Below are 21,046 nucleotides of genomic sequence, written 5' to 3'. Positions count from 1 at the left end.
ACACACAGGAGAGGGCAGAGGCCCAGTCCAGGACTCTGTCACCAAGGAGCTGGGGACTCTCTGCAATCACTTTGTCCTAGGCCCCGACCCAGTGCCTGGAGGACCCAGTCCCTTTCCCTTGTCCAGAAGGCCGGCCAACCTTCCTGCGAAGGACGAGCTGCCCTTTAGGCCTGGCCATTTAAGGTCTCCGCTGCAACCACTCTGCTTTGCCACCATAGTGTGGAAGCTGCGGAGAATGGACAGAGAGGAGTGGGCGTGGCTGCGTGCCAATAAAACTTTATTTACCCCTGGCAGGGACAGCACCCATCAACACCAACCCGAGGAGACCCACTCGCGGGTCCCGTTTTACCAATGGGAAAGCCAAGTCTTTTAAGGAGAGCGGGTCACCTGCCCCAGCAGCAGCATGAAGGGCAGAGCTGGACTCCAGGCCACCTGGACTCATGTTCTCGCTTGATGCCAAGTGGCTACCCGGGGCAGGTTCTGGCCTCTGGTGGCTACAAATGCCTCAGTGGGATTTGGCTTCAGGGACAGAACTCGGGGCCCAGAGGCTCCAGAGCAGGATCCCAGCTGCTCTGCCCCCCACCTCAGGCCACAGGCTGCCCACCACACCCAGACCCCACTTCCCCACCCAGCACAGCAGGTCCCTGCCCAGCAGGACAACTGCTGAACCCTCTGGGCCTCACACTGCTCGTCTGTGAAATGGGCAGATGCCAGACCCTGCCCAGGAGGGAGTGGGTCCGACAGGAGGGTCCCCAACACCAGCGCAGCGCAAGGGACGAAGCCACTGCTGTTGCCCCCCCACACACACACACTCCAGGACGTGACTGTAACCCTACATTCCTTCCCACTTAAACCCCCACCCTGAATAGGACGCTGACACCATGGGCTGTCACCCAGGCAGGGCCACTCAAAACCACTAACCTCAGTGAGGGGACATTCACCCACAGGCTGGTGCCATACCACCACCACCACCACCCCGCCTCCCAGGGCTCGGGCTGGGTGGGGTGGGGGCTTTGCCCTGCAGCCTGGCCGCTGTGGCTGCACCCCAGCCAGGGCTGGTTTTTCCTTGGTTGCTTTGAACCTCTAGTCTGAATCCCCCTTCTTTCCGAAGCTCCCAGTGTAAACAGAAAATCGGTCACCTGATGCATATGTATGCGCCTGCAGCCGTGGTGGCAGGTGAAGTGGGTGTAGATTACAAACACCTGCGCCTCCAAGCGCCCTGTACCTAGGAGACTCATCCCTGCCACAAGGCTGCCCTGAGATAAACAGCCAAGGGCTCTCCCTGCTGTCCCTGGTCACACCCAGGGAGGCCAAGGTACAGGCAGGCACAGCAGGGGCATACTGCTGCATCCTGGGCCCAGGGTGAAGCCCACCACCCGGCCCTCAGCTCTCACCGGCCACACAGATGCTGTGGGGGGGTGGCGTCTCAGGTTCCAGAGGGCTAGGTCCTTGTGCAGAACACAGCCCTTTAGGAAGTTGGGGATTCCCGTTCTAATTTTGGCTGGAGCTGTGAAGGGAAGTGTGGAGAGAGGGGGAAAAGCCACATTTGAGGTTGCTGATTTGCATTTCAGGCTGTGGAGGGGGAAAAGAGACCAAGAATGAAATGGAGACCCTGAGAAACCCTATGAAAATGGTGCAGACACCGGCAGGAGACACAGACCTGGCGGGTCCCTGGCAAGGGCTGTAAACTCCAGCAGCCACAGACCCAGGAAGAGCAGCGCAGAGGGCCTGCAGCCCTTCCTCCTGGGCTATTTTCTGGATCTCCCATGACCCTTCACCCTGCTGCTAACTCGGTGACCACGTTTTCCCTGGATCAGAGCAGTCAGGGCTGGCTCCACAGGAGCTGGGTGCTGCCCAGGCCCTTCCTGCCCTCGCACCTCCTTGCAGGGGGCTGGGGTGAGCCTGGCAAAAGTGACAGGAGCCTCTAATACAAGGGAAAGACACAAAACCCAACCCCCTGCCACGTGGGCATTTCCCCAGCAAAACAATTCAGAAATAAACCTGCAGGGCAGCCACCCTGCAGAACGAGAAAGGCCAGGAACTTCCTCTCCTCCCTCCGCACCCCATGGGCACCCCAACTACACAGAACTGTGCGACAAAGCTCAAAGGAAGGGAGGAAAATAAAAACAGCTCATTCCTAGAACAAGCGGCCACACGCACAGCCTTCACGACCTACGGTCACGTGGCCCCACCTGGGGCGCCCGGGATCACTCCCGACCCCAGGGGCCCAGGGGCACGGGAGGGGAGGACGGGGCAGGGTTCGGCTCCCACCTCCCACCCAGGGGCCCTTGGCTCGCGCCCTTGAACTACACGCAAGTATTCTTAAGGTCTCGAGGTCCAAACAAGGCAAACTCAGGAGGGGCTCCCCAGACCTGCCGCGGCCGCCCCCTCGCCTCCCCTCCGGGCTGAAAGCGCGACTGGCCCGAAACAGAAAGTTACAGGGCGGCTGCTGTCAGCGCAGGAAGGTGGAGGAAACAGGAAGCGGTGCCCTCCCGAGCTCCGGCCCCCTCCTCCGGCCTCGGAAGAACAAAACCTTCCAGGGAATCCCGGCAGGAGGGCGCGAGGACGGCCGGGCGTCGCGGGGGCGCGCCGGGCCGCGGCCGGGAGGAGAGGGAGCCCGGGACCGGGGCGCCACCCGGCCGCCGCGGCCCGCGGGAAAGTAACTTCACACCGGGCGCCCGACTCGCCCCGGGAGGCGCAGAGCCCGGCCCCCGCGCCGCGCCGCCGGCTCCGGGCAGACAAAAGAGCGAGACGCGCACCGGCGGGCGGCGGGCCGGCCGGGCTCCCGCGCGCCCCGCGCACCCCGCGCACCTGGCCGCGCGCGCCCACCCGCAGCCCCGACCCCGGCCCGGGCGGCGAGGGAGGGCACGGGGAGGCGCACAGCTCGCTTACCTGGTAAGTAATACAGAGGCGGCTTCAATCCAAACATGATTCAGATTAGAATTCCATAGTGGCCAGAGAGGGACGAAGAAGGAAATGAAAAATATTAAAACCCAGCAATGAAACAAAAAGCACCGTCCACGCCACGGCGCTCAAAAATGTCCAAAACAATAAAATAAAGGCAAGAAAAGCGATCCCGAGAGCGGCTGGAAAAAAAAAAAATCAGCCCCCCTAAGATGATCAAAAGGCGCTCTCTCCGGCCAGCCCGGGGCAGTTTCGGCCACCTTGGCGCTGGCAGATCCACAATGAGGTAATTGACGACCGAGGACGGGCCGAGCCTCCACGGCTGCCCGGTGTCTTCGCCGCGTGTGTATTTTCTGCCTTTTGGACTTGAGATGCAAATAAAAAAGGAGGGGGAGCTGGTGGAGGGGAGCGGGAGGGAGAGCAAAGAGGAGCGAGAGAAAAATAAAGGGGGGAGGTGAGGGTGATGAAATTGGGGGGTTAAGATCTTCAGGGATTACTCATTTGAAAGAAAAAGAGGAGAGAGGGAAGGGAGGAAAAAAAAAAAGCAGCCCCCAAGACGTGCGAGTAGCAATCTCTCCTCCATTCAGCCATTTGAATGTCAAGGGCGAGGGTCAAGAGACCTGTTTCCAACAGGGTTTCTCGTTCAGAACCAGAAGGGAAAAGGAAGGGGGGCGGCGGGAGGGGGTATCTCTTGTTGCCAAGGAGAAATCGGCTTTGTTTTCGTTTCCCCTTAGCTACTGGGTGAGGAGGGGGGTGGGGGAGAGGAGGAGGGGGCGCGCGGGAGAGGGGAGAGGAGAAAATTAATACCCAAACAGCCAAGAAGTACCGAAGGGGCGATTTCGCCTCGTAAATAAAAGAGGCAGCGATGGCAAACAAGTCTCGGGCAGGGGAGGCAGGCCGAGGGCCTCTCCCCTCCCCCTCGCCAGCGCCGCCACCCCCCTTGGGTTATCTCCTGGCCCGGCGTCCCACCACTGACTCAGACGGAGGGGGTGGGGAAGGAGGAGAAAGAACTCGCGGGGGCTCGAGCCCGGGCAGGAGGAGAGCGGGGAGGCGAGAGCGCACGGCGGTGGAGAGCCCCTCGATCAATTTTCATGCAAGAATCATTATCGGTAAATTGGAAAGCTGGCTGCCTGACAGCAGATTTGTCTCCCCTAATGAAAGCGAGAGGGTAGGGGCGCAGCGGCGGGCGGCTGCAGGCGGCGGCGGCGGCGGCTCCTTCCGTCTCTACGCGGCATCTTCCAGGAGCTCCATGCTTCGCAGGGCGATAATAATAGTTTCACTTGCGATCTCCCCTCCGCGCTGCCAAGGAGCCGGGCCGCAGGTCCATGCGGACAGGATCGGGGCACCGAGAGCCCGGGGCGTGCTGCGCCGGCGGCAGGGTGCTCCCCTCTGCCCCAAAGCGGGGCCGCTTGCAAACAGTGGGCGGCTGCGGGCGCCGCTGGTCCCCCCCCCTGCGGCTGCCCAACTCCGCGCTCTGGCTGCCCGCCCGCCCGCCCTCCCCACCCACGTCTGACAGCTGCGGGAGCCGGGAGTTCACCCTCCGCCCGCACCCGGAGGAGGATCCCCAATCCGCCCCGGGGGCTGCGGGCAGCCTTTTGTGAAGCCCACGGCGAGCTGCGGAAACGCACTCGCGGCTGCCCTGGTGAGCTCCCAGGGCGGGCAGTTGGTTTCCCTCCTTTCACCCCCCCCCACCCCAACAAAAATCCCTGTTGCAAGTGTAATCAAATGCTTGATACCATCTCCCACACTCTCGCTGCACTGGTGCATTATCAGATCCGGGAAGGCATGCTTCCAGGCAAATAGACCTAATAAATGCTATTACCGGGATTCTGCAAGCCCCGGCTGCACCATAGTAACGAGAGCCCCGGCTAATTTGGTTTAAGAAAACGATCAACTGCACAGAGCGTGTGTGTGAGTGTGCAGCCTGTATCTCTCCTCCCCACGCCGCCTCTCTTTCACACCAGCTCAAGAAGGCCCCATGTGATAATTCCCCAAATCGAAGGGGAAAAAACCCTGCCGCCAAACCACATCCTGTGCGCTCATTGTCCAGCCCAGCGATTTTAAAGAGACAGGATCCATTTACCCACGCCCCTCCTTCCTCCAAACGCACACTGCAAAGCTGCCTCTCAGATGTGACAATTTATTTTCAAGCCCTTTTACCTCCTGAAGGGCCCCTCGGTGGCACAACCAGCCGGAATCACGCCTTGGTGACACTATGAGGTCACCTTTTGACCCCAGATACAATCATAGTTTGAGGAACAGGCTTGAGCCCGCAGGTACGCGTAGCCAGACACCACGGTCACGCTAGGCTTGGATTCCTGCCAACGCTCTCCAACCCCTGGGTAAATCAGGGGTCCCCAGCGGCAGCCCCCCGTCCCTGATAAACGCGGTGGCTTCAGATGACAGCTGAACTCCAGGAATACGATACCCCAGAGGAAAGCTCTGGAGGGCAAATTGGAGGAGATGGGAGGACCCGGGGTGCCTTCTGAGCCCTCGGTGCCACTCACCAACCCCCCGCCAGGAAAATCTTAGATGGGCTGGGCGGAGCGCTCCAAGCGCGGGGCGGGTGTCGCTCCTCCCCGCGCCGCCAACTGCTGGGGCACAGCGCGCAGGCAGGCGGTGCCTTCCCCCAGGGCCGGGCCGCCGGGGGTGCGAGCAGTACAGGCCCCCGCTGCGCCCCGCCTGGCGCCCCCTCCGCGGGCGGCCGTGCTCTCAGCTCAGGGAGGGCGCCAGGCTGCGGACCCGGAGGAAACTGGCCGCCCGCGCCGCCGCCGGCATCTAGCCGCTCCGCCCCGCGCTGACCCCAGAGGTCGCGCCAGGCCCTCGGCGGCAGCGGCCCTTTGTTTCCGGGGCTGCGGGCGGCGCGCTCCCCGCGCCTCCCGTGGCCCTCGCCACGACCTTGCGAGGGGGGCACCCGCCAGCCCGAACGAGGCCTGGGCCCAGAGCCGCTCCCGCCCCTCCCGGCCCTCTTCGGGCTCCCACCCGTTTATCACCCACTTATCACCCGCGTGCTGCACAATCTGCGCCCCTCTGGGAGTGGGGGGTTCCAGGACGGCAGCAGACGGCCGGGTGGCCGCCCCCACACCTCACCCTTACCAGCTTGGGAAATGTCGATACTACTGGGGTGGGGGGGAATAAACTATTTTTAAAAGACCCTAAACTATCAGTTTCTGTTGTCATTCTTTTATTGGTTTTTAATTCTCCGGGATTACGCGAACAACAGTAGTAATTAATACCAAACCTTCCTCTACTGTATATGTTAATGGCAGGAGCCATAAAAATTAATTTGCAAACATGTCATTACACAATAGCTGCGCAGGCAATAAACCTGTAATTATGGGCCAATCATAGGCAGGGTGCAGAGGGAGGGACTCCCCCAATCCGCCAGCGCCCCCCTTCCCCTGCTAAAGTGGGGAAGAGATCCAGAGAGAAGCTTCCATCCGGGAGCCACCTGTGGAGAGGGCACCCAGCCCCTGAGGGTGGGGAAGGCCCTCTCTTCTGGACTTCCCACTGGCCTGGCCTCTGTGCAGGACAGCCACCAGGGCCCTGAAGACTGAAACCAGGAGGCCAGGCCAGACAAGCCTGGGCGAGGTCCAGGGTGCCTGGGTCCTGGGTGCCAAGTACCAGGAAGCAGCCCAGAGAAGAGGCCCAGGAGCTGGCGGCCTCGGCAGCCCGTGGGGCTTCCTGTCAAAGGCACACACTCCCCCCATAAGTAGCTGAGTGCCTGCATCGAATTATCTTAAAATGCTCAGGCCAAACCCTAATTGCTTGGAGCCCCACCCTCGGGAAGAGGCAGCCCAAGATTCTAGTGATGGCTAAGTTCTTTTTGCCCTGAGTTGCCATCTCCAAGTAGGCTAGTGACATTTCCTGGTGAGGGGGACCTTGGCAGGGGAGGAAAATATGAGATTATGAGATGCTCTCTGGGAGGGGGCGGCACCCCAGGTCCAGACCTGATGCCAAACAGCTGAAAAGTAGGAGGCACCCCGGCAGGCCCGCGGCAGCTTCCCGGCGCACACGGATGAATGGCTCGGTTGTCTGCCTAATGTGGCTGAACGCGGAGCTGGATGGAGTTCCCTTCCCACTGGCCCTTGTGGCTTGGCTGTGGTTTTTGGAACCCATCACTACAGCCATTCATTCCCAGGGGGAGCCAGCCCTTCTCTGGGGGTGCGATGACCTGGCTGGGGAGGGGACCAGCTAGCTGCCTGGTGTCCAGGGAGGCAGCGTCCTCCAGATTTCACGGGTGTGGCCCTGCCCTGTCCGTCCGTCCAGGTCTCCTCTGGGGAGGGGTCAGGCATGTATGGAGTAGAGACAGCAAGGCCCACTGGGCCTCCCAGAGCCCAGCCTCCGATTGATTGGCCCTTCTTGAAGGCTGGGGACACTGCAGGGCAAACTCTCCCCCCACCTCCCTGGGAGACCCCTGCCCGCCTGGCAGGAAGTCAAGGAAGGGTGGGCCCCACCTCCCAGGGCTGCATTTTAGGGGCAAAGCCAAGGCCTCATTTCTCAGTGGGGACAGAGCTGGAGGCTGGGCTGCCTGCTAGCAGGGCCCCTCCCCACCCCCACCGCGGCACCTTCAAAATGGAGGGGCCCAGACTCCCTCTAGCGGGGCTGCCCTTGCCTCAGCACAGACAGCGTCAGAGTCAGCAGAACACAGTAAAAATAGCCTCCCAGCGCATGCCAGGGAGGCCGCGGCTGCCAGCTGCACCCAGCCGGCTCAGGCAGCCCCAGGCCACCTCGTCTTCTGGAGAAGGTGCAAGGGAGCTGCTCCCCACGGGTTCCAGGAAAGGGGGACAGCATGGCTGGCTGGCCAGGCCCTGCAGGGGCTGGTGGCCTGCCTCCTTTAGGAGGGAAGGGCAGGCTCTTCTGGTGCTGTGGGTGCGGCCTGCTGTTCTGAGCTCTTCCTGTGATAACACACTGGATCCTCACCACAGTCCTGTTCAAGGTCACCCTGAGGAGTTCCAGTATCCAGATGAGGCACAGAGAGGTCGGGCACCCTGCCAGAGGACACACAGCCAATAGGTGGCAGAGTCTGAGCCCCAGCTGGCTCTCAAGCCTGTGTTCCCCACCATGAGGGTTGGAGTCAGACAGACTAGACCCCGTCTCCAGCTGGGGTCCCCCAACTTGGGCAGTGACATCAAGGCTTTCAGCCTCAGTTTCTCCAACTGGAGACGGGGGTGATTCACTCTTGCCTTCCAGAAGATGGGTGGAGCCACGGCAGCCCTGGGGCTGAGGTGACCGGCAGGCCCTGTGCCTTCCTGTGGGTGTGGTCTCTGCTGGGACTTGCCCACCCCCAGGACACACACCACTTGACTATCACCAAGTCTCGTCCCCAGGGCAGGAAGCCCAAAGGAGTGAGGTCGGCCCAGGGGCACGCTGGGGACCCACATGCCCGGTTCCTCCCTGGGCAGGCTCTGGTCCTTGGGCGTGCTGTGTCCAAAACAAGCCAGGCCCAAGGTCACCTCACTATGACATTCCACAGGCCTAGGTGCTGCTGCCACCTGTGAGCAGTATCACCCTCAGGGCTCTGCGTCTGCCTGGTCTGGGGTCTGCTGTGCCGGGGGTCTGGGGTGGCCCCAAACCCAGTGACCAGTGTCCTTATCTAAGAAGGAGAAGAGGAAAGAGGACAGGGGTAAAGGCCATGGGAGGCCAGAGGCAGGGACCCAGCCACTGGCCATAAGCTGAGGAGCCCCTGAGCCACCAGGCGCTGGGGCAGGAAGGGGCCTCCCTGGGCCCCCCAGAGCAGTGTGGCCCTGGGACACTGGGCTCAGGACTCCCGTCCTCCTGGGCCCTCAGAATGAATCCTGCTGCCCAGCTTGTAGCAGCGCGTCACAGTGGCTACAGGGCACTCACGCGTGCTGTCACCTCTGTACCCGTGGAATGCCGGGTCCTGCACCCTGGGCGCCACCGAGGCCAGCTGTGCTTCAGCGCTGCTTGGCCTGAGTGAGGCTGCAGCGTCCAGAGGCCCTGGGCAGGGTGGCCCGGGCAGGGTGGCCCCAGAAGGGGAGGAGGACCTCGCAGGCGACGTGCCCACCCTCCAGCCTCACCCTCTGCTGACACCCACGTGCAGGCTGGGGTGACGTCAGTGTGGCCACTGCCCAGGGGCTGCCCAGCCGCCTCCCTGAGGCTCAGCCTGTGAGGGGCGACTCTGAGGCCTGCCCTGTCCCGTGGCCCCCAAGGCCTGGGGGTCAGTGGCAGCACGAGTCCTTGGGGACTGGCCTTTCTCCAAACACGTTGCCCTCAGCCCAGCCTCCCATGCAGCTGCCCGGGGCCAGAGGGCCAAGTGATGGGCAAGAGAACTTAACGCGGTACTGACCGACCACGTGCAGGCCTGGCCCCGGCCCCGGCATGGTCCCCCACGTGCCATCTGGTCTGCACGGCGGGGTCTGTCCAGGATGACCCCCAGCCCCTGTGCCGAGACAGAGCACCTCCACCCGGCCCACCTGACCTGACCCGCCGTGGGCACCTGCTGCAGTGACGCACGGTGACGCACGGTCACCTGGGACTCGGGGACATGGGCCGCGGGACTCCTCCTGACTGCGCTGGTGCTGGCCCCACGGTGGGGGTGCCCTGTGCTGGGGCTCGTCCCCAGGACCCCCGTGGGCTCAGAGTGTCCCTGTGGAGGGCGGAGGACAGGGAGGCCTGTGGGGAAGAGGGGGCAGGACTTGGCCGGACTGCCCGGCTGGTTGGCCGCGGCCTGTCCTCTCTGAAGATGGCCAGGGCACCCTTGCCATGTCAGCCTCTGGGCCAGGTGACCCTGTGCCCCGCAGGACCCTGGCAGCACACGTGGCCCCACCCACCCGTGCTCAAAGGACACCCTCACTGTGGCCACCACTGGAGCCTGGGCTGGGGTGGTGACAAGAGGCAGAGCCACCCACAGACCAGGAACCGATTTCAGCCTCCACAGGGAACTCCGGCGGAACCCGGGTGCTGGGTCACGGGCTGCAATCACAGTCCTGACCCCATGTCCCAGAGCCAGTCTCTGGGGTGTTCCAGGGGTGGACTACCCCAGGACCATGTCCACTCAGCCATCAACTGGAGGCAGGACAGTACTGGGGCTGAGGCACTGGAGAGGACGCCGGTCCCACTGCAGTCTGCCCCCATCCCAGGGCAGCGGGGCTCTGGCCTGCTCTGGCCTTCGGTCTCCTCCTCTGCAGGACACTTGGGCCGAGTGATCCCGCAGGCTCCCAGCCCGAGAGCCCATGATTAATAAAACTCAGACGCACCATCTGCTCGCTCTCACATTTAGGAAACCGAAGGATTTCCGCGGGAAAGCTGCCCCGGGCACTCGGCCCCTCCTTCCCTGCGGAGCCAGTGTCGTCACACCCTCCCCAAGCCCACACTGGCACCCGGAGCCCCCCGCTCCCGCCCCATGTCGGAATCCGGGCCACGAGGGCAGGGGCTGCCCCGCAAAGCCGGAGCCCCGGGCCCGCCCCTGCCCCCGCCCCCGCCCGCCCACCCGAGCTGTGCCAGGCGCAGTCCTGGCAGCCGCCGTCCCAGGCTTCCTGACACCTGGTGCCAACCTGGTGTTGCCCCCTCTCGGCTCCCCCCTGTGCAGCAGGGACAGGACCCCGTCAGGAGGGTCAGACCAGGGGCGCAGGCCGATGGCGGCAGGCAGGGACGCAGAGTGCGCTGACCAGCTGCGTGGGACTGTGCCCCAGCTCACCCACGCGGTCCCCAGGAGCCTGGCCTCCCACTGGCCCTTCACCGTCCAGGTGCCCTCGGGTCCAGCACAACAAACAAAGAAAGGGGCTCTCAGGCCAGCCCCCCGCCCAGCTCCGGGAAGAGCCTCTGCGCTGTGCATGTGGCCTGCACACCTGGGGACAGGGCCTGCCAGGTCAGGTGAGGCCACCCCATCCCTGCCCCAAGCCCGTCTGCACTCTGCCTGAGAGCTAGTGGGACCAGAGGCCCTGTGGCAGCCTGGGGCAGCAGGTGACCACAGGGCCCACTCTGCAGCCTCCTCCAGGGTCTGGTTCTGCCTCTGCAGGGTCCAGCAGAGGGGACTGGCCTCTAGCAGAGCCCAGGCCACGCCCAGCACTCCAGGGCGGCTCCGCTTGCTGGGCGGCCCTGTCCAGTGGGTGCTCCCGCTCCGGCCCTTCACCCCCACCCCTGCCCAGCCGTCTCGGGCTCCCCTCTGCTGCTGCCCTGGCCACTCTGGACGCAGTGCCTGCTGCCCCCCACCCCTCTCCTCCGGGCTCTGTCCCCTGCCCCTACCCCACACAGCGCCCTGCTTGGAGAAGGGGCTTTGCTCATAACAGCCCCCGGCATCGACCCCAAAGCTAGAAAAGCACAGACGCACCCTGGAAAAGCACCCAGGGACAGGGCGCCCAGAGCTCACCCAGCAGGGGACGGGTCTGCCTGCAGATCCTGGGACACTTGGGCTTCTGCTTTTATGGCCTGGGGGTCCAGGGGCAGAGGTACAGCCTTGGGCATGAGGTGGGCCCTAGAAGACCCTCCCCCAGGGAGCCCTCTCCAAAGAAGAGCCTGCCCAGCTCTGGGTGGGGTGTGGCCATCAGCCCTGGGCTGCGCAGGGTGGCTTCAAAGCAGCCTTGTGCCAGGCGCGTGCCAGGACAAACCCAAGTCCTCCTGGCCTTGACTCACACCTGCGAAAAGCCCCTGCTCACCGACCAGCACCGGGTCAGAAAGAGCGGGGACACAAGTCACCAGGGGTCTCGCTCCCTGATCCGGAACCAGCCGCCACAACAGCAGACAGAAGCAGGCCCAGGAGCCTCCAGGTGGCCCTCGGGAGGCAGGTCAAGCGCTCTGCCCGCGGCCAGCAGAGGGAGGGCACCGTGAGGGCGGAGGAGATCCCAGGAGGAGCAGCACCGCCCACCGTCCACCAGGACAGACGCCCACAGGGCAGGGGCTCTGCCTCCTTCCAGGCCTGACCCCAGAGCCCTGCCCTGCCCGCAGGACCTCAGCAGGACCTGCAGGCAAACTCAGGAAAGGCCAGTGGCTGGGCGAGAGGAGGCCAGTGCCCCCGTGTCCCTCCTCCGTGACCCTCCTCTGTGTGAAGGCCGGCGCTAATGAAAAGCCAGCGGCCTCCTGGGCGGAGCGCAGAGCTGGTCCTCCAGGCCAGACCAGCCCCCCCCACCACCGCCGCTGTGATTGCAGCTCTGGGTCCTTGTGAGGCCCCGTGGCCCGGCTCCCAGAGCCTCTGCCAGGGATTCTTTCTGCGGGGGCAATGTTGGTGGCTGCAATTAGCTGAGCGGGCATCTTTGTCCCCGCCAAAGCACTCGATTGCAGGTGTGATTAGGCTCCCTCACCCCTGAAATCCGCAGAGAGCGCCCGCCTTGACTAACTGCACCCACAATTAAGTGCTTACGGGCTGTGGCTGCGGCGGCAAAGCATGCACGCGGCTAATAGCTGGACGCGGAGCAGGTTTTCAGAAGCAGCCACCGTGCTGCAGCCCCCGCTCTCCGCGGGTGCTGTTCAAACGCTCTGTCCAGCTGGGAAGGACAGGGAAAGACAAACACGCCAATTAGCCGGGTCCACACACAAATAAACGGCACAGCTCCTTAATTAAGCCACTTGCAGGAGTGGGAAGGACCCCCGGAAGACGGGAAGGACACAGCTGCCCCCGCAGGGCCAGAGCCGGGCAGGCCCCAGGCCTGGAGGAGCACCCACGGTGGACGCCACGCTGGCCGGCACGGAATGGCGGAGCTGGGGGCTGCTGGCCCCTCCAAGGACCATGGAGAGCAGGGGGTGGGGCTAGGGGGACGGCAGGTGGCCTAACCTGTGAGGGAGGCCCACAGGAAGGGACCTCCTGCCTGAGCTTTCCCAGAGCGGCTCCCCCACTGACCTGCTTCTGCCTCCGCCTCCCCCTCGGCCTCCCCCTCGGCCTCCCCAGGGCCTCAGAGGGTGGCAAAGTCCAAAACCAAGCCCCTGGCTGCCTCCAAGGCTGTCAAGACACCTCCCGCTGAGCCCGGGCCAGCTCCCTGGCAGCTTCTGAAAGGAAGGAAGGACCCACAGTGCAGACCAGGACGGCCAGGCTGGGAGGGGACAGCTGCTGGGGACGCGGGTGGCTTGGTCACCAACACGTGTGCACGCCCTCCTGGCTGCATTGCTTCCCAGGAAGTCCCAGTGGACAGCAGGCCTAGGTGGACTGTCCCTCCCTCGCCCCAGCCAGCCACCAGGAGCTCTCACGGTCCTGGCCAGGATGAAGGGCGAGGCAAAGGCAGAAAATTAACAGCCCACGGCTCTGGCTGGTCAGCCCTGGGTCTGAATGGCCAGCCTCTGTCCTCTGGTCCCCTCTGTTCCAGGTATCCCGGGGGCAGGCTGGTCTGCTGGTGTGAATCTGCCCAGGGAGGACGGACTCTGAGGGCACTGTGAGGCGTGGCTCTGGGGGCTCCCAGCCTCCTGCTGCCTGCTGCCCCAGGGCCTTGGCACTGGGCTGGCCTCACTAGAGCTCCCTCCCAGCTGTCCAGAGGCTACCTGAACGTCACACCTTGAGAGTCCCATGGCGCTGCACACCATCTCACCCGAGACCCTCACTGTGGGTTGGCAGCACTTTGTCCCTGAGCTTAACGGATGTTTTCTGTCACCTGTGGTCCCCTCACCATGCAGCATGGGCCTTGCTGCAGTGACAGAATAAGGGAAGGAGCCATGGGACCTGGGCTGGGGCTGAACCGTCCAGGGCGTGGCCCGTGGGGGGCCGGCATGTCACCTGGCTGGGCATGGGGCCTGTCCAGCTGCTCTAGGGCCTTGGAAGCTTCCAGGGAGTGGAAAGGTCCTCCACCCAGGGTGTCCGCTCGCGGGCAGCTGGCCTGGGCGGCCGAGCCCAGGGCCTCCTTTAGCTCTGCCTCCAAGTCTTCAGAGCGTGGCTTGAGGCCAGGACTCCCGGGGCTCCCAGGAGACCGCCGGCTCCTCTGTCCACCCTCTTGCCACCACCTGCCCACAAGTGTCTGTGAGGAGCCGGGGGCTCCTCTCACCTGGCCACTCCTGCCCTTCAGTGTCCAGGGGACAGAGGAGGTGGCCACGCAGGAGTGGGCACCGCGTGCCGGCCACCCGCCATGCTGCCACGGCAGGGCATCTGAATCTCTTCTCGGCTTGGCTGGGCCTGACCACCCACTCTGGCTCTTCCTGACGGGCTGCAGGCCAGGGGCGCTCTGGCCACGCCAGGCCCCCTCCTCAGGGAGCACCTGGCCCCACCACAGAGCAACTGCCCTTGCTGCCCAGAGGCCAATCTGGTGCCTCCAGGATGTCCCTTGGGATCAGTGGTCTGCCTGGTCAGTGCCCAGTCCCTCCACGGTCGGCCGCCACCCCAGTCACCCCGACATGTCCTTGGAGAGGCCAAGGTCCCTCCTTGCCCTTCAACACAGCCCTGCAGGGTGGCCAGCCCAGAGTGGGCAGGATGGCCCGGGCCAACCCACTGCCCCGGGGGCCTGAGACCTCTCCTGCCTCAGCTTCCTGGTGGCCCCGAGGGCAGGAAGAGCCCCCACCTGGGAGTGCGGAATACTCCAGGCCTCGGTGAGGTGGTGCCTGGGGGACGGGAGGCCCCCACGGAGGTCCATGCCCAGGGCAGAGGCTGCAAGGCCTCCCCCAGGTCGCTCCTCCTGGAGGTCAGCACCGCGGTGGCCGTCCTGCCCCGGGCTCAGGAAGGGCCCTGCTTCCACGTGTGCCCACTGCAAGGGCCAGGCCAGGGTGGACGGCGTTCCCAGAAGAGCGGGCCAGCCCGGGCCTTGGCCTCCCTGGCGGAGGCAGCCAGGGAGCCTGTGGAAGCCCAGAGCTTCCTGGCCTGCAGCCAGACCCCAGGAGCCTCCCTGATGACCGGCTGAACCCTGCTAATCCTTTGGCGGCTGTCCGCCGGCCACGGCTCAGCCTGACGGGTCTTCCATCTGTGGATCCCAAAGCCAGGCCTGAGGCCTGGCGAAGGGTGGGTGCCCGATAAGTGCTTGTCTGGAATACAGCAGGAGCTCCACGCACGCCCCTTGGGAGACCACAAGGGCCAGCTGTGAGGGGGTGCAGGGGGAAGTGACCCTGGGCACGCTGGGCGGGGGTCTCACCCGGTGCCCTGGGCACTGGCAAGGACCTGCTGAGGCCCCACCCACTTCTCCTTTCCCGTATCACCCGCTACCCGCAGCCTTCCTCTTATCAGCAAACGGTCACACCCCGGGGACAGTGGCTTAGCTTTCTTATCCTCTTCTCTGGGGAGCCCGATAAGGTGCCCAACCTTTACCCTCTGCCGCTCCCTCCCTCCCCGGCTAGAAAACCTCCCAGAGGCTGGGGGCGGGGGCTTCCGGACCACCCCCTGACCCCCGCGGCCCAGGCGGAGAGGGAAGGAAGTGCCGAGCCTGGGTTCCCCATCTGGGAGGCCCTCTGCCCCCTGGAGACCCTGCGGTGGTGGTGGTGGGGGGTGTTGGAGCAGCCTGGCAGCTGGTGGTCTGCCCCGCCAGGGGGCCGTCTGCGCTGGTCATCCTGGCACCAGGAGGCGGGTGCTCGCAGGGCAAGTGCGGCTGGAGGGGTTGGAGCTGGTGCAGGGCTCGCCAGGGGCCAGCCCGCGAGGGCCCGGGCAGGGGCTGTGGGGGCTGCGGGCTGGGAGTCCCAGCAGGTGTCCTGCACGTCGGACACGCGGGGACCTGCGCTATGCCACACGTGCACCTGCTCCCCGAGGCCCGGGCCTAGCCGCTCAGAGGACAGACCCCAGGAGAGAGCCAGCACCTGCAGCTCCCAGCCTAGGAACAGGCCAAAGCCCCAGTGGACACCACTCAGCCATGCCAAGGACCGGCCACCACACTCACACCAAGGGGACCGCTGGCCCAGGTGGGAAGGGCGCAGATGGAGGGGCAAAGGCGCCTGTGAGCGCGTCTGCACGCCCAGGCCGCGTGGTCCAGGTGCCCCCAGGAGGCATGGGCCACGGACAAAGAGCAGCGCGTGCCCCACAGCCCAAGACAGCGAGGTGCGTGGGCACAGGGTGCCGGAGGACCCTGCCCAGGAGGCAGGCGCACGCAGGGGCTCCGCGGCCCCTGGAGTCCTGGCCCTCCCCCCCAGAGGGCAGGGGAGCCGCGGGCTGGCCGGGCCGCACCAGGGTCCTGAGTTTGCTCGGGCCTGACCACAGCGATGGACGACCCTGAGCGGTGGCTGTCACCCTGGGCTACGTCAGGACCAAGAGAGAAGCCAAGGATCGAAGCCAGCCCCAGCGAGGGACCGCACAGAGTGGTCCCCAGGCCTGGCTGTGGCCGAGGGATGGGGAGGGTTCTGAGCCGTGCCCTGGGCAGGCCTAGGTGGGCAGAGGCCACCACGAGGCGGCCTCACTCGGACTCCCGCCATCCGAGGCAGCTCCGCGGCAGTCAGCGGGCTCCGTGTTAATTTTGTGTTTGGCAGAACTGGGGACTGAACCCGGGGCGTCTGCCACGGAGCCGCAGCCTGGCCCTGTCTCTCCTGAGACCGAGGGGCTGAGGTGGCCTGGAACTTGGGACCCTCCGGCCTCAGCCTTCCAAGTCGCTAGGATCACGGGTGTGGCCACCATGCCTGTAAGTAAGGACGTGCGGGACACTCGCTGTCTGAGCCACCGCTGGGGCCAGATACCAGCCAGCTCCCCACCACAGCACAGGCCAGAGGAAGTCATGCAAGGATGTCACTCCAGGGCCTGCTGGGCCTGGACCTGCCAGTCAGGCACAGAGACAGTCTGTGGAGTGCCCTGTGGGAGGACCGGCCGGGGGCACCTGCGTACTCCTGGGGAGACCTCAAGCCCCCGCAGTCCCAGTGCCACCACACCACCCAGGCCACGGCAGGACTCGGGACAGAGCTGTTTTGTGACAGGTTCCTGCCCCTTCTCAGAACAGGTGGCCCCAAAAGACATCTGTGGGCAGGGCCCAAGGCCAGAGCAGCGGTGTGTCCTGCCCTCAGCCCAACGTGGGGCCGGACGGACGCAGCCTCCGCCCTGAGCCAGCCACAGGGACCCCCGGAAGGGAACGGCGGGCACACTTGCAGACACCGGTGGGGTCAGCACGGGGGGGGGGGGGGACCGGGGGCCTGGACGGAGTGCGTCCAGCTCAGCTCCCACCACCCCTGTCCAGCCGTGGCCTGGGGGTGGCTCTCGCGTCTTGCTGGCCACCGAGTCTGCGAGGAACACGAGGCACAGGCAGCTCTAAGAGCCTCGTGCCCCACCCGCACCCTGGGGCAAGGCCCACGCCGGCCACTGGTCACTGACTCCCAGGACACCCCGTCCAGCCTCTGCCCACCCCTCCTCAGACCACCGGGGGGTGCATGGTCTTCTGAGGGCTCAGGAGAGGGAACAGTCTCCACCAGCCCCAGGGACCTCTTGTCACCTCTTGTCACCAGCCCAAGTTCAAGTCCACGGAGGGGTCTGTTTACCCTCAGGCTGTCCTTTTCCTGTCCTGGGCCCAGCACCTGGCCCCTCCCCGGCCATTGTCTCAGGGCCCAGGGCCATCCGGTCTGTCCTAGGGGAGAACAAGGGAGCCCCCCGCCCCCATTTCCGCGGACTCCAAGTCCCTTGGCCAAATAAACACCTCACACAAAGGACATCCAGGCCGGACCCGGGCAGCGAGGGGCAGCGGGAGGGCGGAGAGGGTGTCTGCGAGGCCACCTTGGGCTCCAGGGCAGCATGCCCACCCTCCAGGCCCCAGGAGTCCCACCCAGGTCCCCTGGCTCAGCAGAGGCGGGAGGGGGCTCCCTGAGCACCGGGGACCGAGCCTGTGACAAAACACTGCGCCTGCCCCCAGTGGCCGACCAGCTGCCCAGGCGCCCTTTGTGGGGGACTTTCACCCAAACAGCCCACTCTACAGAGGGCAGTGGCCGCTCCCGCCCCCTGCCCTGGGGACCACGAGGAGCGGCTGCCAGGGGCTCTGCCCGCTGCCCACAGCCTCCTGTCTGTCCCCCTGCCCTGGCGCCCCTCCCCAGGGAAGAGCCCGCCCTGCAGGGCCCGCAGCCCGCCAGCCGCCGGCACTGCCAACAGCAGCTGCCGCTCCCGAGGGCCCGGCCAGGACGGGCTCAGCCAGGGCCACGACCCGCCCAGGGCCGCCTCTCCGGCTGGGCAGGGACAAGCAGAGTGGCCAAGTGCCCTCCAGGGCCAGCCTGTGGGCAGTGGAGCCACAGAGGAGGGCGCCCTGCCCACCCGGCCGTGGGCAGTCTCAGAGGGAGGCCCGAGGCCACAGTGGCCTCCTCCCGGTTCCCTCCATTAAGGGGAACTCGGATCCCCGGCCTCCGCTCGGAGGCTGCAGATTGCCATCTTCCATTTGTGTCTCAGATTCTAACGAGCGAGCTGTCCCCGGGGCCCCAGCTGTGGCTGCAATCCTGGGGGGGCAGGGACAGCTCTGTCACCAGAGGCCCCGGTGGCTGTGGGATGTCTACAAGGGCTTGACTTCGCCAGGGAAAAGCTTCCAGGAAAAATGGCCCTCGCGCCCCCCCCCACCCCCCGCCCGCTCGTGCCGAGCAGCTGCAAATCGAGAGATTATGATTTCTTTCCGGCTTCCCCAAAGCGTCCTCTGTCCCCAGATGGAGAGTACAGTTCACTCTGATAAGGCCGCCTCCCGGGAGGAGATACATCCTCGCCCTTGCTCCCTCTGCCTCCGGCTAACATAATTCCTTTCTGATCTTACCCAGGGCATCCAGCCGGGCTGGGAGGCATACGGGATAATCCATTTTAGAGAGATTGATCAATATCGTTAGGAGCCTTTTAAATGGTTCCACAGGCTTCAAGGAGCCAGGGCAGGAGAGTGAGCTGGAAATTAGGGGCCAGGGCGACAGGAGGGCAGGCGCTACCCACAGGGACTTCCAGACAGTCTTCCCATTTCCTGCCAGGCTTTAAGAGCAGGTTCCCATCAGGGCAGGGAGGCTGGGTGCATGTGGGCAGGTTGTGCACTGTACAAGGTGCTGGGCAGAAGGGACAAGGGTGACGTCCAGCTGAGCCTTCACTGTTCTCCCCCAGGGGAGGGCCCCTTTTCTGATTTTTACTTTTAATTAATCAATGACTTTTTGGTACTGGGGATTGAACCCAGTGATGCTCCACCACCGACCGAGCCACATCGCCGGCCTTCTTATTTATTAATTGTGAGATCAGGCCTCACAGCGTTGCTGGGGCTGGCTTTGAATTTATGATCCTCCTGCCTCAGCCTCCTGAGTGCTGGGATCACAGGCGTGGGCCACCACGTCCCCTTTTCTAATTCGCAACAAGGTGTCCTTCAGACCGTCCTTGATCCTGCTGCCAAGGGACAGAGCCGTGCCCGGCTCCCAGGAACCAGGAAGACTGCGTCCTGGGCAACCCCCCCGTGGCCTGACCAGCAGGCCCTGGCAGCTTCCTGCTGCCTGTGCACCCCCCTCCCAGTCCCGCCCCTCGGGTGCCCCCAGGGACGCCCAGGTCCAGCAGGGGGCACACGGCCTCCCCTTGGGCAGACTCCTCAGCTCCGGTGGACGGGGCAGGAGGGCACAGGCCCGTGACCAGGGCCTGGGAGGGATTCGGAACGCTGGGGATTAAGTGCCCAAAATGGCTTTTAAGTGTCCACAACACTCTCTGAAAACCAAGACCCCGCGTAGGGGCGGAGGAGAAGGTGGGCGGCCCACCCGGGCCGGGGCCCAGGCCTCCCCGTGATGGGACTGAAATCCTCCCTGTGTCCCCTCTCCTCCCACCTGGGCGCGGCAGGTGCCCCAGGCCCTCGGGGCCTCCTCCAAGGCCTTGCCAGGACAGGACAGGCTCCTGGTCCCCACAGCCCGGAGCCACTCCAGCAGCCTCCACGTGGGCCTCCTGCTGCCACGGCGCCCCCTGCAGCCTGCTCTGGCTCCCACCTCTCCTGGCCTCCTGGCTCCGCTGGCCTCAGGGCCACACACTCTCCGTGGCCTGTGGAGCCCCTCCAGGCGGCTGTCAATCCCACCTGTAACAGGCCGCCCCACCCCACGGACCGTCCCGTTTCTCCCGGGCTCTGCGGGGCCTTCCCTGGAGGGAAACAGCGGTCCCCCCACCGCCTTCTGCGAATCCAAAGTTAACAGGCATGAGTCCCTGTGTGTCCCCGCGGGGCGGCGAGCTCCGTGTGGGCAGGGAGCCGTCTGCGGCCTGGTTGTGGCAGCACTGACACCGTCACCTTCAGCAACCCCGGAGCTGCTCGCCCGCCACGCCAGGTCCCCGGCATCTCTGCCACCTCCCAGCCCCGTCCCTCCGTCGGCACAGTGCCCACCGTGTGCCCAGCCTACACACATGCCCGTCCCCCACAGGCCCCACTCCTATTCACCCCCAAACCTGGCGGAAACCCGACTCCCTCCACTTCCCATTCAAGTGGCACCCCATGCCCCCGAGGTTGCTTCTTCCAAAAAAAAATAAAAGACAAAGGGGCACTGGGCACTGGGCCAGGGCGCTTTACCACTGAGCCACATCCCCAGCCCTTTTTTTAGTTTGAGACCAGGCCTCGCTCAACTGCCCAGGCTGGCCTTGACGTCGCGGTCCTCCTGCCCCAGCCTCCTGAGTAGCTGGGATCACGGGCGGGTGCCACGGCACCGGCTCTTTAGCTCCTTTGTGAGCATAACGTGTGACGTTCACCAGGTTTCTCGGGCACGCTGTCCACCGCTCTCCCTGTGCCCGGGGAAGCCTGTCTGCGGGCGCTGCTCCCCTCGCCGTGACCCCTCCCGGGCTGCTCGGAGAGGGGTGCAAGGCCAGGCACGGCTTCCGGGGATCTCTGCAGCCCCGCACTGGCCCTGCCCCCCACACTGGCCCTGCTCCCCCACGCTGGGCCCTGCCCCCCGCACTGGCCCTGCTCCCCCACACTGGGCCCTGCCCCCCACACTGGCCCTGCTCCCCCACACTGGGCCCTGCCCCCCCGCACTGGCCCTGCCCCCTGCACTGGGCCCTGCTCCCCCACACTGGGCCCTGCTCCCTCATACTGGGCCCTGCCCCCCGCACTGGGCCCTGCCCCCTGCACTGGCACTGGGCCCTGCCCCCCGCACTGGGCCCTGCCCCCCGCACTGGGCCCTGCCCCCTGCACTGGGCCCTGCTCCCTGCACTGGGCCCTGCTCCCTCACACTGGGCCCTGCCCCCCGCACTGGGCCCTGCCCCCCGCACTGGGCCCTGCCCCCCGCACTGGGCCCTGCTCCCTCACACTGGGCCCTGCTCCCTCACACTGGGCCCTGCCCCCCGCACTGGCCCTGCTCCTCCACGCTGGGCCCTGCTCCCCCACGCTGGGCCCTGCTCCCCACACTGGGC

At 65.2% G+C, this 21,046-nt stretch overlaps 1 protein-coding gene across 7 annotated transcripts in view; it reads right to left on the bottom strand.

Moving 5' to 3' along the window:
- Positions 1 to 21,046, bottom strand: part of Gse1 (Gse1 coiled-coil protein) — a 282,134-nt gene that overhangs the window by 80,993 nt on the left and 180,095 nt on the right. The window contains exon 1 of one of the 7 annotated variants that reach the window (XM_005335449.5): positions 2,893 to 3,651. The exons of 5 other annotated variants lie outside the window; for them this stretch is intronic. In XM_005335449.5, the coding sequence (XP_005335506.1) occupies positions 2,893 to 2,929 (37 nt within the window). In that variant the 5' untranslated portion in view covers positions 2,930 to 3,651. Of the gene's footprint in view, positions 1 to 2,892; positions 3,652 to 21,046 lie in introns of those variants that run through there. One more of the 7 variants, XM_040279237.2, reaches the window with a different exon arrangement.

This window comes from Ictidomys tridecemlineatus, chromosome 15 (assembly GCF_052094955.1).
Source record: "Ictidomys tridecemlineatus isolate mIctTri1 chromosome 15, mIctTri1.hap1, whole genome shotgun sequence".
NCBI classification, from domain to species: domain Eukaryota; kingdom Metazoa; phylum Chordata; class Mammalia; order Rodentia; family Sciuridae; genus Ictidomys; species Ictidomys tridecemlineatus.
Note: the sequence above shows the minus strand (reverse complement) of the source record. Positions and strands in the feature narration are given on the sequence as shown.